The sequence below is a fragment of the Montipora capricornis genome, chromosome 3, assembly GCF_036669925.1.
Source record: "Montipora capricornis isolate CH-2021 chromosome 3, ASM3666992v2, whole genome shotgun sequence".
NCBI lineage: Eukaryota > Metazoa > Cnidaria > Anthozoa > Scleractinia > Acroporidae > Montipora > Montipora capricornis.
This window is the reverse complement of record NC_090885.1, coordinates 61,256,238-61,273,737: the sequence shown is the minus strand read 5'-3', so window position 1 is coordinate 61,273,737 and position 17,500 is coordinate 61,256,238. Positions and strand designations below refer to the sequence as shown.

The 17,500-nt window shown below is 37.7% G+C and overlaps 1 protein-coding gene across 1 annotated transcript in view; it reads right to left on the bottom strand.

The window, feature by feature from the left end:
- Positions 1-2,992: 2,992 nt before the first annotated feature.
- The window catches only part of LOC138043597 (serine/threonine-protein kinase 32B-like), a 15,792-nt gene continuing 1,284 nt past the window's right edge, over positions 2,993-17,500 (bottom strand). Inside the window, exons 5-11 of the mRNA XM_068889947.1 lie at positions 14,084-14,173; positions 11,411-11,514; positions 9,797-9,913; positions 8,378-8,503; positions 7,695-7,802; positions 4,446-4,525; positions 2,993-4,144 (exon numbers count right to left, since the gene is read on the bottom strand). Coding sequence (XP_068746048.1) covers positions 4,042-4,144; positions 4,446-4,525; positions 7,695-7,802; positions 8,378-8,503; positions 9,797-9,913; positions 11,411-11,514; positions 14,084-14,173 — 728 coding nt within the window. The 3' untranslated portion in view covers positions 2,993-4,041. The remainder of the gene's footprint in view (positions 4,145-4,445; positions 4,526-7,694; positions 7,803-8,377; positions 8,504-9,796; positions 9,914-11,410; positions 11,515-14,083; positions 14,174-17,500) is intronic.

Sequence of the window (17,500 nt, the reverse complement as noted above, 5' to 3'; positions counted from 1 at the left end):
CCCCACGGGGCTGAAAGGTTTAACAACAGCTGGATTCACTCAAAAACTATGTCCCTATTAACCCTTTAACTCCCAATAGTGCCACTCATAGATTTTACTCTGTCTAACGCCAGACGATTTTACTTGTCAATGGGGAACCCCACGGGGCTGAAGGTCACGGTTAACTGACAAAATAATTTGCCTGTGTTTAAATTAACAAATATACCAGTACATCACTAAGGTTTCATGTTTAACCGGAGAATTAGAGAAGCAGATGTTCGAAGGTGTAATAGATGTTGAGTTTTATTCCTCAGTTATCGAGTTCCATAAGTATAAAACTTAAAATTGTTTTGGTTTAAAATCAGAAAAGAACCAATTCACCGTTGCTGTTGAGAAAAGTGTATGCCAGGCAAAGCAAGTTACATCTCAGCAGCCTGAAAGTTAAGAAATAATTTGCCTGTGTTTAAATTAACAAATACACCAATAAATCACTAACGCGTTTCATGTTTAACCGGTGAATTAGGGAAGCAGATGTTCGAAGCTGTAATAGCTGTTGAGTTTTATTCCTCAGTTATCGAGTTCCATAAGTATAAAACTTAAACTGAATGGATTGCTTTAAAATCAGAAAAGAACCAATTCACCGTTGCTGTTGAGAAAAGTGTATGCCACGCAAAACAAGTTATATCTCGGTAGCCTGAAAGTTAAGAAATAATTTGCCTGTGTTTAAATTAACAACTACACCAATTAGTCTAAATACATCACTAACGTTTCATGTTTAACCGGAGAATTAGGGAAGCAGATGTTCAAAGCTGTAATAGCTGTTGAGTTTTATTCCTCAGTTATCGAGTTCCATAAGTATAAAACTTAAAAATGGATTGCTTTAAAATCAGAATAGAACCAATTTACCGTTGCTGTTGAGAAATTGCATGATGCTGGCCGTTGTAAACCATGTTTTAGAAAATATTTCAGATTGATTTACTGTGCCTCTGGACTATTTTGACACATCACTCAAAATTAATTTAAAGTAATTTGAGTTATTTGTCGTCATTAAAACTTTATGACGAAGTCGGCCCAACAAATGTGTCGAGATTAACACCTCTCTCCCCCTTTGTCTCTCGCTCTGCCTTTTTAGTGTGAGTCTTGTTACAACTCCCACTGAGATTTTGGTAATTTTTTTTTACCTAAACAGCGGGGACCCACATTCTTGACCCAATTTAAGCTACTCATGTTTAAATAAGCGCCGCCCTCGAATAGGCGCCGCACTTGTGGCGCGAAAAATTAAATAAGCGCCGCGGCGCTTATTCGAGTACATACGGTAATCATAAACCGGGGCAAAAATACCTTTGAATTAGTGGCTACCGTCCTTAATGCCGTTCCTTGTGGGCCTAGCCCCAGTAGTTCAAAAGCCAAATAACATTATCCAGGGTAAACGTCACTATCCAGAATGTAAAAAAACTAATATGACACACATGGGAGTTGGGTACCCAGGAACGTGGGACTGCCAACTCGAAACGCAAGTAGGTACAAAACCCAAGAGTCTGTCCTTCCACCCGCCAACCCTGGCACCCCTCCCACTGAAGTAATGAACCTTCTATGTAAATAACACGTAACACTACTTAGGGGAGAGGAGAGAGTGAAAGCTATACAGAAACACCCCGCATTTGATTATATTCACTTATAGATATTTGCGTGCTATAAATTTTTGAATTAAATAAATGCTGAGCAGAGTAAAACTACATGGACATTTGAAGGTGCATGCATATAAGAGCACATCAGAAAACCGCTGGGAACAACTTGTTAATCACACCCAGAATAACAGGGACGACTGAGATTTCCGTGCGGAGCACGAGGATGCTCAGAACGGAAAGCTCGTACTCGTTGTCCTCCTCATACTCCGATCTCAAAGTCCCTAACAACACAACACCCGAAAACACTACGGGCCGGTTGCTCGAAACCCGTTTAGCGCTAACGGTTAGTTCAGAGGTATCAAAACCAATAGGTTTCCATGGTATTTAACGCTGGTTAGCGCTAACCATACTTCGAGCAACCCGGGCGAGAACGCTAATGGCCCACCAGCAGACCACAGAATATGCCAACCTTGGTCCCCAAGGCGCTTTTCCCTGTTTCCCAAGTACTATTCACCTCAGAGTGGTCGGTGCGCGAGATTTGAAACTTCCGACCACATCAAACTTTTACAAAAATAATGCAGTTTTTTTCGTCACTTTTTGTTCAACTTGTGTGGCGTAAACTAAAACAATATTATTAACCTCAAGTGTCGGAGCACATAAGAAGAAGTAAGAATACACAAGAACAACAAGCCACATGATTTGAGGAATTCACGTTCATAAACTCCTTAGTTCCTGTTTCGAATTACTCGGAAAAAAGCGAAAAAGACAGTCAAGAATCAAGATTTTACAGCCCTGCGATAAGATATTGTCTTAACCCGATAGCCTCGTTTTCGTGCCTTCTGAAACTAACACCGCTGAGACGTGGGCTCAACTGTAATAACAGCTATTACAAACTCTAGTTTGATTGGCCACTACACCTCACTGTGTAAATAGTTTATCCTCAAGTCAAAATAGATACGTTTCGTTTCTGACGAAACAAAAAAAACTACCGGTAAGTAGTGTTTCGTTTCCGGACTGAGCAGCTCTGGGGATGATGGGAAATATGCCGCATTCAAGCTTGGCCAGCTTCTTCCATTGTAGGAGCTACATGTACCAGGAGTACCTATTGGATTCCTAGGCTTTTTTCTTTGTTATTTTCGGATTGACTCAGCCAGAAATATGCCGCATTCAAGACTCTGTGCTTGTAGGCGACTCCTGGGAAAACCTTCGATACCACCGGCACCCAACTCAGTGTCCTCTGGTTTTGTGTAACATGTACCACAGGCAACCCAGTTTAGGCTCAGGGAGCATCTAGTTATTACTACTGTTCAATAATAATAATAATAATAATATCATTGTATAGTTGAGAGCTGCATGGATGCCTTGATTCAAATTGATAAACCTAATGAAATGATTGCACTTTATTGACTTTCACTCCTCAATTTTTGCAAGCAGGAAGTTGCCTTTTTTACAGAAGAACATCTAATAATTATTATTTTAAGCTTATGTAGTACTTAATCAGTTCATCAATGACTAAAACTCTAAGGAATGAATTTGAAGCAATAATATTTCTGGCGGTATGAATCAATAAATAAAAATCACTGGTAGTTATAATTTTATTGAACATTTAATGAAACGTCTGGTCTGGCAAAAGGCCACTCTGGCCTACTGTATGCACAAATAAAATGCATCACTGTAATAAAATGATTACTTTTGTTATTAAATAAATTTCTTTTCTCATTATTATTCATTATTTGCACATGTGTAGGACATTGTCTGTGATCCAAAGCAATTAAGTCCTAGTACTGCAGTTAACTAAAATTTTAATGCGCATGAAAGGTCAAAATATAATGGGTCTATAATTCTTGAGTTTGTGAAAGAATGCAAACTTGATGATCAAGAATCTTACTTTTTGCTTGCATGTTTTACAAGGTTCTCCATTCATTGTGGGCATGTGTACCTTAGGAAGGTTAAACTCTTCTAACCTGTTGACTCCTTTTGCCTGGTGTCACTTGGCTCTATAAATTATTAATGTAACTTAGTGGGGGTTGGGTTCTTTGACCTTTGATTGTACTGTAACATACACATATATTTTGCACCTTTCACTAACACTAACTAAATTTCACTAATTCCAATCAGCAGTTTCCTTTTTCGCTACCATTGACCACAATTTGCTGCAACAGTTAAGAGGACCAGTGAATCAAATCAGGCAATTAAAACACTGAATGTGAACATTACATTACAAATACTACAGTGATTGACAGCAGTAAGAAATAAACCTGTGGATAGGAATTTGTCCTTCAGAGTCTGCATTGACTGCTATATTAAAATTTGTATTCGTGAATTATTGGTTCATTGAAGTACTTTCATCTCTAGATCTATATTTTACAAGGAAATGATTGAATCCACACATTTACATATAATTTCAAGACTATTAAACTCAAAAGAATCCTGGTTATGTTACATCGGTTAACACCATTTCTGGAATTGCTTGCTCTGTTTTCTCATTAAGGCTTGAACTGCAGTCAGGTGCTGTTAGTCTTCTTTGTGAGGGCAACCTAACAACAGAAATAACAGCACTTTCAAATGCAGCTCTAGAAAACCTTAACTGGCAACTTTAATAACTTCCAGACTTTAACACATGACACTCAGTGAAAGTATGATTGATCACTACATACAAACCTAAATAATTTGACAGAAATAAAAAATTATTATTGCGTGGTCCATGAAGAACAAAGACGGCTTTGTTGTTCATTTTTCCTCTACATGACTGTACAAAAGCAAGTTGCAAGCAAATTCCAAGCTGAAATGGTTTATTGTCATTTAGTACTCTGCCAACAGAATTTATCATGAACTTACTTTTCCCTGTTATATATTTGGAAATCTCTCTTTATTTCTTCCAAGCATACTTGAACTGGATCCATTTGTTCCTCAATTTCCTACAACAGTGAGTACAAAAATAAGTAGTTCACGTAGGGCATTACTAAACCACGAAACAGCGAAACAAAGCACTACAACACCATGTATGACCCCACCATACACTGAATACTAACCGACAAAGGTTGGATTTTGAGATTAAATATTGTTTTAGGCCTTATCAATGAAGGGCAAAATTACTGAGCGCTGATTGGCTGAGACAGAGGGCATTTTTTCTTAATCAAGGGCATTTTTGGTAATCAAGAGTAATTTTGCCCTTTATTGATAAACAAGTAATCGCATGAGTCCTCGTACTATTAAGGATTAATTGCACTTGTGTTTTGGAAATTTTCCAAATTGCCCTCTTCGCTTCGCGACTCGGGCAATTTTGGAAAATTTCCAAAACACTCGTGCAATTAATCCTTAATAGTACTCGGCCTCATGTGATTACCTATACTAATTAGGCCTAAAACGTTATTGCTCCTAATTCATTGAGATTAAGATTAGGGTTCAGATTAAGACTGAGATTAAGAGCAATAACTTGTTAGGCCTAAAACGATGCTTAATCTCAAATCCACCCTTTGTCGGTTAGTATTCAATGTATGGTGGGTTCATACATGGTGTTTTGGTGCTTCGTTTCGCTGTTTCGTTGTTTAGTGATGTCCGTTCAGGTAAGGCTGAACACAACATTAACCCATTGACTCCTCGGACCCTCTGGGACGCCTCAGTTGATGAGTAAAATCGTCTGGCATTAGACAAAATAAAATCTGTTTTGTCTCTCTCCCAGGAGTCAATGGGTTCGACTATTATCCTCATTTACCCAGAAGAAAATATATACCCACAAACTTGTCAATGAAAATCATGACAAAAAGACCCAAAAACCAAACAACAGGTACTGTACAAACCTCTGCAAGTTTAGGCGAAAACATGAGGGCCAAGAAGTTTGTAATTTAATGACAAAATAGAGAACATTTTTTTTTTGGTTCTTTTGGTTTTTTGTAAGTCTCTTTATTCACTTATTAATTGATTCTGTTTTCTTGCGACTAATTATGCCATAGCTCAAGGCAGAAATTTACTGCTGTTTATTGTGACAGCTGGCAAACTGTGAGCCAGCCAGCCAGCCATGTGAGTCATGTGAGTCTCGCTTTTAAGTCTTAGCACCCATTTCAAACAGTGCTAATAAACAAAATTACTGTTCTATACACCCAATTCAAAACGGTTAGTTCTGAATAACTGTGTGGCTTGCATGTTGGCCAGCATGTTGACTTGCATGGCTCGCATATTTGTACAACCTGGTCACAGCTTGACAAACCCATCAATGATTTTTTATCACTTTAGAAAGTCTGTCAGAAAACTTGTCATAGGTGACTTTCTTTCATCTTGATTCACGACATCAGTACACTGTAATCAGTTAATTTTGCAGGTGCAGGGGTTTCAATAACTACCGGCAGCCAACGAAAAGTGTCAGCTACTTCACCCTCTAAACTGAAGTACTCATGACACATTCATTGAAACCTAATATTAAAAATCATTTTGACCATGGCAACAGCTGGCTACTCTACTAAAAGCTGCAGCTGCCAATTTCACATTTTAAGGAAACCCCTGTAGGTGGGATGGAAAGTAGGAACTGAGTGAAAATTGATTAGCTACAAGATGAACACATACTGTTTTTGTAAACTATCGAGCACGGTGAACCCCCCCTTTTTAATGGTGTTATGTACCGTAGTTATTTGGTAATAAGGCGCACGGTTTTTTCAAGAAAAATCTGTCTTTGGGTGGCAAGTTAGTGCTAAAATTGGGGTGCGTCTTACAGCCAAGTATTTTCACGCAACAAAATCTTAAGATCACAATTTGAGAAGAATTTGCAGTTCAAACAACACAAGAAAAGGACACTAGTTGTCAATTAAAAGAAAGAATAGTGCTTTTAGAGACCTTTAGAACACTAAACGACTTCAAGAGAAAAGCAAACAAACGGAAATTTGCATACACGCTTAAAAGCGTGTGCTCAGTAACGTGATAACCATGACAACAATACAATCGTTCGAACCTTGTTTTGAATTCCACGAATCGTGTTTGTCGCTCGCATGAAAAGTTTCAATTTTCTCTGAACAAACAGTGTGGAGATAAAACATACCTTCTTCGTTCATTCAGCCTTTCTTGTGCACTGAAATTTGCATCCTTGGTGGCGTGTTGATATTCAGCTGTTGAACACCTTTGAATATGACTTTTGGTGGGAGTTTTTCGCCGTTCGCTTTCGCTTGAACTCTGACTATTTATTAAGTCAGAAGGTTCAAATAAAAGTGAATGCGCTGTACGTTTATCATTTCAGGTGTCAACTTTTAGCTTTTGTTTTTACGTATATCATTAAATGTGTGACTTTTTCACTTTGTGTACGTTAACAAAAAGAGTTCGCAAGCCAATTGTGTAAGGATAATTGTTCTCAAATTCATCACATCCTTTTGGTAACTCTCAATTTTTTGGTGCGTCTTATAACCGAGTATTTTCGCGTAATTTTCAGTTTGAGAACTTAGCTTGATTAAATTGCTAAGTTCGGGGTGCGTCTTATAACCGAGTGCCCCTTATAACCAAATAACTACAGTACTCGTAATAGGTACACGAAAAAAGGTATTTTAAGGAGCAAAAAAGTTGGATAGTAGAAGTTATAGTATTTAATACAAAATGACTTGAAACTGAATTTGGAGCCATCCAATTTTCTTACAATTTCTTTGCAATTTGAAATCACTTTACTGAAAGATTTTAGCCCAGACAAACAAGTGGGCTCAAGTTTTGAGTAATATTCAGTTGCTTTTGCTATAGAAGAACAATTTTTCTGGTTGATCAAGTTTCGAACGCTTCTCACGTAATTAGGTAAAAACATTTAGAATAAAGGGCATGAAGAACGAAAACAAGCACAAACGCCCCATCTTTTTTCAACGTCCTGTGCATGAATATCAATGGTTGCATGTTTGACAAAAATCTGGATAGTACGTCATTTTCAAGGGAATTACCTTAAGCAAACCTACACCTGTAGTTTTATGTGTGAAAATAAGCTGTTATTTGACAATGAGGAAATAACCAATTTCAGAAATAAAGTGACTTGGTTATGCCATAAGAGACACCTAAGAAAGATGAACTTATATGATAATAACCATGGATAATCATAATGAATAATATAACATAATATTGACTTACAGTTCTACTTGATAGCTTCTTGAGTCTCTTTTTCTTCTTGTGAAGTGGTTTTGCCTCTATGATCATCTCTTCTAGTTCATAGGTAGGGTCACAGTTCAAGTGATCTTTCTGAGGAAACAATAACTTTTTTCTTTTCAAAATGTAACAATTACGTCCGATTGTTTATCATAATAAGCACTTTTCAAGTCTTACTCTAAAAATGGTCAGCATCTAAATAAGTCTATGTGTTTTAAGGATTTGTAAAACTATTGAAAACTATGTACTGAATAACTCAATATTAAACTGGAACGTCTCCAACACAACGCTACAAGATGGACTGTTGGGAAAGATAGTACTCCTTATGAAGATAGACTCATAGACTCAAAGACTCAAGCTGCCAACTCTCATCCACTGTGGAAAATTCTTAGGTCTGGTTCAGCTATTTAAATTCATCAAAGGAAACTTGGTTACAAACACTGTTGATTACATGTCCCTGAGCAATAGACGATCAAGAAACAGTCCTCGTTATGAACTGTTCAAGCCGTATTGCCATACAGACACCTTCAAAAACTCATTCTGGAACAGATAGATTAGATATCTATGCACACAACTGTAAAATGTAAAATTCTCTATACTTTTATTTTTCCCGATTGTTGTGATTATTTTGCTTGAGTAGTACCAAAAAACCCACCCTAATGACTTACTGGAGGAATAAATCCAGGCTGGACATTAACAGACTCTACAGCCTCCCAGTCAACATCTGCCATTAAACTTTCTTGCTTTAAAAGTTCCAAGCTGTTAAGTCTTTTCTTAGGATCCCGCTGGAGAAGCTGTGAGCAAAAAATTTAGCATAATTAGACATTATAAAATACATTATATGACAAAGCCGTGTTGAGACTGAGATGAAATGGAGTCATGACAAAATTAATGCAACAACTTCCTACTTCCCAATAAATAAAATAATTTCATAAGCTATTAAGGCTTTGAAGAAAGGTTAGTTAATAATCAAAGGGAACTGGCCACTGAAGTATCCATGGGATTTATGGTGCCAGATTGCATGATTGATGGACTGATTGCAGGTTTTTCTAGGTTGGTAGACACATGTAAGGAAGTTTACTCAAAACATTTTTGTGTTAACTAAACACTACTAAAGCGACCAAAGTTTTAAGCCTTTATTTCAAAAACATGGCATTTTCCTCTTTAACGGTCCGCCATTACTAACTTTAAGATCTTGAGAGAGCTGGATCGAAGAAAAAAATGACGTCAAAGACTCACTAGTTTAAGAATGCAATGCGTATGTATGCCGCAGAATTAATGTGCAAGACAAGATTTTTGCACTATTTAAAGTTCAGGCCCCGGTTGTTCAAAGAGCGGATAAGTCTTATCCAGCGGATAAATTGCTATCCAATGGATAAAATCCACCATGGCACACCACTTTACTTTGACCTTTATTACGCCTCTCTTACAGATGCCCAGGGCATTTACTTTGTTTGTTATTTTGTCCCACACTCTGGTCTTGTTTTTGTTCGTCAGGGTTGACGTAAATTTACTTTTATATTTTCCTCTTCCTCTTCAAATATAACGGTGCACTCGCCAGGGGTGAAGTTTGGCTTTCTCGCGCGCTTGGCCGTGGAAGGTGCAACATTTTCCGCCATGTTGTCTCACCACAAGCTCATGCAAGGCTAAGTAAATCACTATGGCAACAGCCTGGATAGTGATTTATCCACAGGATAGTGCTATCCAGTGGATAAAGTTATCCACTCTTCGAACAACCGGGGCCAGACATTTAAACTTGCATTGTGCATATACATGCACAGTGTATAACAAGCTGCATTCACACGCTGAAAATAATTTTAAGCTAAAGCTAATGAGCATTTGACGTCACTTTTCCCTGGATCAAACCCTCTGAGGTCCAGTAGGTCAGTTTTGAACGCTAGCAATGGAAGACTGTGAAATCAAAAACTTGTACTCAAAGTATACGGCCTTTGGATAAAAATCAAAGCTCAAAATTTTGCCAGTCAGGTGTTGTGCAAACACACTAGTCTTTTAAAATCAGAATAAAGAAAAAGAAGAGATGTTTTTTTATCACAGGGGCACTTTAACATTGTTCACCCTCTACTTACTCTGTGGAGTACACGTATCATATCTCGTGACCAAGTTGTGGGGTAGTGCACTGACTGAGATGCGAAAATTTGCCGCACATCTGACAGGTTTGAACTAGCAAGAATTTCATATGGTCTCTAAAAAATAATGTGTAGTTAATTGAGTCAGTTGGCTTACGGGCAAGCTATGGTGTAAGTCATGTGTGACCAGTAGTTTCGAAATCTGAACTAAGTATAATTTCAAATTTGCATGCGAGTTTTGAACTTGGCTCTTGAGATTCTGAATTTCTCATGGATATTTCCTTGATATATCGCAAATAGTTAGCTAAGAACTTTCGTTTTATTATAACTATAAACAGTGAATGAAATGATATATGAAAAGAATCATATATTGAACTATGGATGTGAAATCAAGTGAAGATATATATTATGATCCTTGCAGTTGATTAGAGCATCACACCGGTGTCTCGAAGTCATGTTCCAATGAAACAGTAGCACCCAGCGACAAATTTCAACTTTAACCCGCCTAAGAGGGGAGTTTCTGAGTTCCTTGTAATTTAAGACACACAAAGTGCGGTTACACGGGGCACTTTTACCATCATGATGGTAAATGACCCTTTTATCACAGGAAACTGCATTAAATTTTAGTTTGGTGCCTAACATTTCCCAAGGTAAATTTCCCATGGTAAATTTCCATGGATACGTCAAAAAGGTCAGACGAAGTGCCCATGACATTTAATGTGGTAAGTTGGAGGGGTATTTTGATGCCCAAGGTACAAGAGCCAATTACGATGCTGGTGATGTTGTGATAAAATTTCCCACCAATGAATTGCGTGAGATTTCAGTCTTTTTTTTTTTCTTTTTCTTTTCACTTTGGTAATCTTCGTAATGTGTAACTGCTGGGTAACACGGTATACTAAAACCCAAGGGTGAGGCACCGCGGGAAAATTTACCATGGTGTGTGTGACTATGCTCTCTCTAGCAAGTGCACTCATCTGTGTACCCTTAAATTAAAATTAAGTAGTAAGTAAACTTAAAATTGCTAATCTTCTTACTTAGAAAGGTTGATACTTCTCTAGTGACAGCTCTTAAAAACTGATACCAATGCCCAAACTACTTGGCTCAAGATTTCTCTGCTAACAGAGGTCTCTTTTCTTATGCGGTCACCGGGCTGAAGAGTACGGGAAAAGAGACCTCTTTCAAAGGTCGAAACTCACTCATCAACCACCATCCATGACCTTGGACGACAATCTTCAAACCGCATGGCCCATGATATGTAATTTGTCGACTGGGACTTGAGCCCACTCTATCCCACCCATTCCTTTGTAAACAGTAATTCCACAGTTGTTATATGACTTGTATGTGAGCCCACGCAACACGAAGTAACACATGAGGATTTGGTCACTAAGTAACTTCTGTGCTTGCTCAACGCAGAGAGTTTCGACCATGGCAGGGATCATCTCTTTTCCCTTACTTGTCAGGCCAGCGAACACAACAAGAAAAGAGACCTATGCTAGCAGGGAAGGCCAAGCTGTTTCCTGATTAACTAAACTCCAAGTTTGGGACTCTGAAGGAAGACAAGATGGTGGCTTAATTTAACCCTCCTTTCTCACCAAAGTTTCAAAAACAACTTGCCTTTGATCTGAGTATTTCATACATACAAACACCCAGACTCCACCAATCAACACCAAATGAATATCCTTTGACTTCATCAGAGGCTGAAGCAAAAACTTCAGGGGCTGGCAATGAAAGAGAGAGAGAAGGTGTTCAGTTTTAATTCAAGCATAAAATCTTATTTTTACAATCAGTCATGATTTGCAAACGTGTGGTTAGTGCACGGGCTTCTGAGCTGGATGTCGCCAGTTCGTTCCCAGCCTCATTCAATCAACGTCTGTTTCGACTTTCCTCTGATCCACTTAGCTCTAGCTTTGAACTTGGTGGACTAAACACTGACCCCCCCTCCCAGTCCATGGACTATACCCAAATGGATCACATCACCCTAAAATGTACTAATACCCCAAAATACTAATTTTGAATGAGTACTATTAGAAGAACTGAATTGATTATGCACTTTGCATACCTTGTCTCTGTTCATCTGCACCCCCAAATTCAACTAAATCCAGGAATTGCAAAGGTCTCACTTCACTAACATGCACATGAACAAATCGACTAGATATTTCCCAACTTCACTCACTTTGATCGTGCAGTGATTTCTTTTTCAGTTTTTTGGTATTAACTGCACTTAATTTAAATTTTCTGTGTGAAGTGTTTGAATTTCTATTATTAAAAAAAAAAGTAAGGTGGGTTCACAGAAGCTTAAATAATGATGTGGGAGCATCAGAAAAACATATTTTTAAAGGTAACTATACAGTCATGTGTTTGTACATATCTATTAGAAACAGCAGAAGATCAGTGGCCAAAATCATATGCTGCCAAATAACTAGCAATCGTGTGGCGCATGAAGAAAAGATTTACGATAAACGTTTCAAAAATTCACAATCATAATTCAATTTCACTTTCCCAAAAGGTTACATGTACTTCAAACCTTCGGGGGTGTCAAGTCTCAAAACATAATGCATCAGAGGCCGCCAAAAGAAAACATTCAAAAAATTAAAAAGAACTTGCTGTGCAGACACCCTTTTGTTCCCTAGTAATCAGAGAATAAGAGTTACTTCTTTGTCTGCAATCTCAACTAAAGTACCGCACACCAGGGTTCATGCTGGATTTTGCCTATAAAATAATTTCCAGGAGTATTCAAGCAGTTTTCAAGAACCAGAAATTGAGTTTTCAAGGCATCTTTATAAGAAGATTTCTATGCCATACATAGTGTTTCAGTGTTTTCTTTGCTGAAAAAGACTACCTTGATACTCCTTTCCACATCCTGCAAGTTAAGTGCACACACAGACATTTTAATTTTTGGTTCTAATGTTTCCCTAATAGTCAAGTTTGGGTTCAATTTTTGAATGTCTCTTTAACTTAGCATGATGCAATCTCAACAATTTTCACCCAAGCAAAAATTCAAGCAGTTTTCAAGCAGTTTTCCAGAAAGTCCTTTTTTTCAAGGACTTTTCAAGCGCCTTGAAGTCCAAATTCGAATTCCAGGGCTTTTCAAGGACTTCAAGGAGTAGCAAGAACTCTGGAACAAAGTAAACGACAAGGCAAAGGTCCAAAATCTGCCAACTTTGTTCTTTTTTCCGAGGACTTTTTGTTTATTCATAGCAGCTACGTGTAGACAAAATGACTTGATTGCACAGAGAATTTTCAAAAAAGGTGGCAACAAAAAAGTCTCAATTACTTGAGATGCAGACATTTGGAACAAAAAGAATTAGACCCTAGATGTGACACACCATCACAGGATTAGGACACCTTGGCAGTACACTAACTGTCACTGTTTTATTATTAACTGTAACCTTACTCTTATCAATAAATCTTTTTTTCTGCAATAACTTGTGCACATTTCAAGATTCTTTTTTTATTTTTTTGGAGACAAGTTACTTTAATGATGAACTTTAATTTAACTGATAAAAAATTGTCCAAAGGTAGCACTGGAACATTTGAAGAAACCTTTATTCCATCTTGCACCTGCTTCATACTGTTGTCTCCCAATATTGATTCTTAGTTTCCTGTGACTGCAGCATAAATGACCATACCTTTGTACAGGCATCAAAAAACCCAATTCTTACAATTGTCACTTTCACAGCAGCTATTAAAATTAACCATGTTTTATTACCGCAAGAGAATAAAATTCTGCACAGTAAAATAATATTTCAACTTCCTTTATACTGATTGACCATATGAAATGATCCTAAAAATGGATAATTTATATGTAACAAAAATCTACCAAAAAATTGATGCCCATTTAGAATTAAATTTAGGGAAGAAACCGGCGACTTCTGTGAGTGAAGTAGCCAAAGCTTTTAGTTGTCTGTTGGTACTCATTGAAACCACTGGTAATGATAATTATAATACTGTATTTAAAATAGCTTTTAAACCCTGATAAAACACTGCTGCTCATTTTTTAAACATTACTTAAGTGCACTTAACTACCGAGCTAGCTAGATAGTTCTGTACTCCACTTTAATAATCTGAAAGAAAAATTAGTGATTAAGAACCTCACCGGCAGGAGGAAACCAGCTGCCTATTTTTCAAAGCAAGGAAGAGCATGGTAGCTAGAGAACAGGATTTGAACCCATGGGCAACGGCACGCAAACCCAATGCCCTAACCACTGGACCATTCCACCTCCCTAAAAGACACTTTCATTTGCCCAAAAAACATCAAATTTTACTGGTTTGAAACAAAATATTTACCCATGTAAGGCTTTGTTCCAGACATGGAAGTTGCTAGTTTACCCTCCTCCAAGATTGTAGCTATGTTGAAATCTGTCAAATGGACATGACCTGGGTATAAAAACGATACAGCACTATAAGAAGCTAACAGCTGAAATGAAAAAAAGATCACTTTTAAGGACGGTGCCTACTAATTCAAAGGTATTTTGCGCGGTTTACTGAATATGCGGGAAAAGGAGATCTTAACAAGTGTTATTGAAATCCAAAAAGAAAATAGCAGGTAACCAAGCATTTTTCGAACATAATTAATCAACAATATTTGCAAAAAGCTCTAAAATACAAAGCAATAGACCTTATTCATAAATGGCGGTCACATTTACAATTCTTTTGTCCACATGCAAATTAGCCTACCAAGCCTCATTTTAGAGCAAGAAATCTTTTCAATTCACTGTATGGTATCGAGGCTTGGTAGGCTAATTTGTACTTCGGCAAAAGAATTATAAATTGACTGCCATTTATGAATAAGGTCTATGTATGGCGTTCTTTTCCAAACTGAAGCTTAATTATCTCTGAAAAATGCATGGTTACCCCCACTTTTCTTTTTGGATACCAAGAGCACTTGCTAAGTCCTGCTTTTTCCACATAGTTTTGAACCACACAAAAATATCCCTGTATTAATAAGCACTGCCGATAGGAAATCCGAGTATCTCGAGATGCGCAGAACGTATGCGCAATACCAATTGTAGGCACCGCCCTTAATATAATTTGCAGGATGCCCCCAGTTGAAGAGTAAAATCGTCTGGCATTAGACAAAGTAAAATCTGTCAAGTCTCATTCCCAGAGGTCAATGGTGGAGGGGACAGGTTAATTGACTCTGAAAGATGATTCCCAACATATCCAAATTGCTTTTTGTTTATATCAGCCATATTACCTTGGAACCTTACATAATAAAATTACTATTATTGTCATGACATGCCGTTATTTAGTAAAGCATCAGATTCACATTATTAAATTGGAAAGTGTTCAAGCAAGAGCATATGAAGAGTTATTAGAAAAGGTTGGACTACCAAGCCAAGCGAAAAGGCAATTACAAAAAAATACTCTTTGGTTCCTGAGAAACTTAGTGAAATATTTAAAAAGCCAGATAAAATTTTTTGAGGTTTGTTGATTTCCTGGTTCTCAGCTTTACAACTGTTGCAGTGAAATATGTTGGTGTTAGGAAATGCATTTCCACATACAAAACGTTTAGTTGTTGATAACCCGTACATCTTGTGGGAGCCTGGTAAAAAAGTGACAAGAAATGAATAGACTTAAGTAATCGATAGCTTTCTCACAGACAGGAGTTGTTTGGGACCATGTTTATCTCCGACAACTTAAGTAGTTTTCCTTTTGAAAAGGATGTATTATATTGTAGCGGAAGACTTGATCCACACAGTCACGTAATGTTTAGTCATCAATATTACTTTTTGCTAACGACAACTAAAAGGTGATTGATAACAACTTGCCTTGTCTGTGGAGGTCATTAATTTCTTTCCTCTTTCTTGTTTTTATTTTTTCATTTGTAAAGTTACAGGGTAGATATCTGTTCACAAACATTGCTTTTGTTATTCAAATGTGCCAACCACAGGAACAAAAGACCCTTTGTTTCAAAAGCCAATGAGGCTATGGTTGCCACATTAAATAACAATAGGTGACGTCAATGATATCTTCTCTAGTGTCCCCAATCAGCTTTTGTAGCTAAATCCACTGACACTTCAATAAAGTATATGGATGTCAGTAACTTGTGTACACACAAAACAATATGTTTAGTTTAGCAAAGCAAAGCGCAATCATTTACCATATAAGGTGAAACTATGGTATATGAGATGATGACCGAGACTGAGTGAACCAATCAGAGCACGAGAAATGCATTATCCGAGGTTGAGAATTTAATAATGAGTGTTATTAAATTTTCAACCTTGGTTAGTGGATTTCTCGTGCTCTGATTGGTTCACTCAATCTCAGTTATAGTTTGTTATTTATTTGTTTGAGCAGGTTGAAGTTTTTGGCAGCTATTCAGCTGATGTGGACTTGCTATACCCACCCATATACTCACAGAGGACAGCCACAACACCCGGAACTTCATCCCCTACTCTTCTCGAATAGTCCCACAGGGAACTGATGAACATGGAAGATATTTATGTCTTGAGACAGGGCCTACGGTTTATAGTCCTTATTCGAGAAGACTTTTGCGGTATGTAATTACAAAGGCAGCACTTCCTCCTCAATTATTTAAAGACCCCGAGTGTTGGTCCGGCCAGAGTCGAACTCACGACCTCCCGTATGGCAGCCCCATGCTCAACCAACTGAGCCACCGGTGAGCGGTTATCAGCTCATATACCTTTGTTTGACCTTAAATGGCAATTGATTGCGCAAAGTGTTTGCTAAGCTAAAACTTTTTTCACTGGAAAGAAAAATTCTCTCTGAATAAAGCAAAAAAAAATTCTTTTTGTGGAAAGTTTGGATCAATACCGACATTTAGAAGTACGCGAAAAGGCAAGGAATGTTTTTGTGATGAGCCTGCGTCTGTCAATTGCGTCTCTCTAGTGTCTGACCCCAAGGTATTACACAACATCGTATCTTCATCAAGTTTTTTCGATTTCGCTCGGATTTTCTCGCTTTTTTTGCTCGTATTTTGAACTTCCAAACTTTTGGAGTTAAGGAATTTAATAAAATAATTATTCCATTCACGCTTGTTGAATAAGAGACTAGTTATAGCCAACTCGGCGCTACATGCCTCGTTGGCTATTTACCATCTCATATGTAACAAACTTAATTACCAATGAAATCCTCTCTCGCAACTCCACAAGGCGTTTTTCGCCTTTTGCAACAGTGCATCGAAACTTACTCTTCATCCGATACTGTTTGCCCCCCTTGTCTTCTTCATAACAAAAAGTCACACAGTCAATAATGACCTCGTCAGCTGGAGCAGCCTCACCCATTCCGAGGAAAGACCAGAAAACGTGAGAAGACCTCAAATTACCCGTTTACAGATCGAAAAGTCGGGTCAGGTAACTCACCGGAAACGGCTCATTGTCGTTATATGCAAAAACAATCACATTGCAGATTAACTGTCAGAAGTTGCGTAATCATTCACCACTATGGCAAAAACCTTAATCGACCTTTGTGTACTTTATAGATTTATAGCTTACTTCTTGACCTTTATAGCTTACTGAACGTTACTGTGTTTTGTTTTGCATGGTGTATTGACCTGTATGAGGTCTACGAGACAGGAGAGGGCAAATGAACGGTAATGCAATACCGTGAAGGACCTTCTTTTACCAAATACCGTCAGTCAAAATAATGAAAAACCGCATACCGCCGGGCTAGATGATTCCGCGACACTGCACGTAAAAATTTAAATTACCGAAATACCGCATGAAAAAAAGCTCAATACCG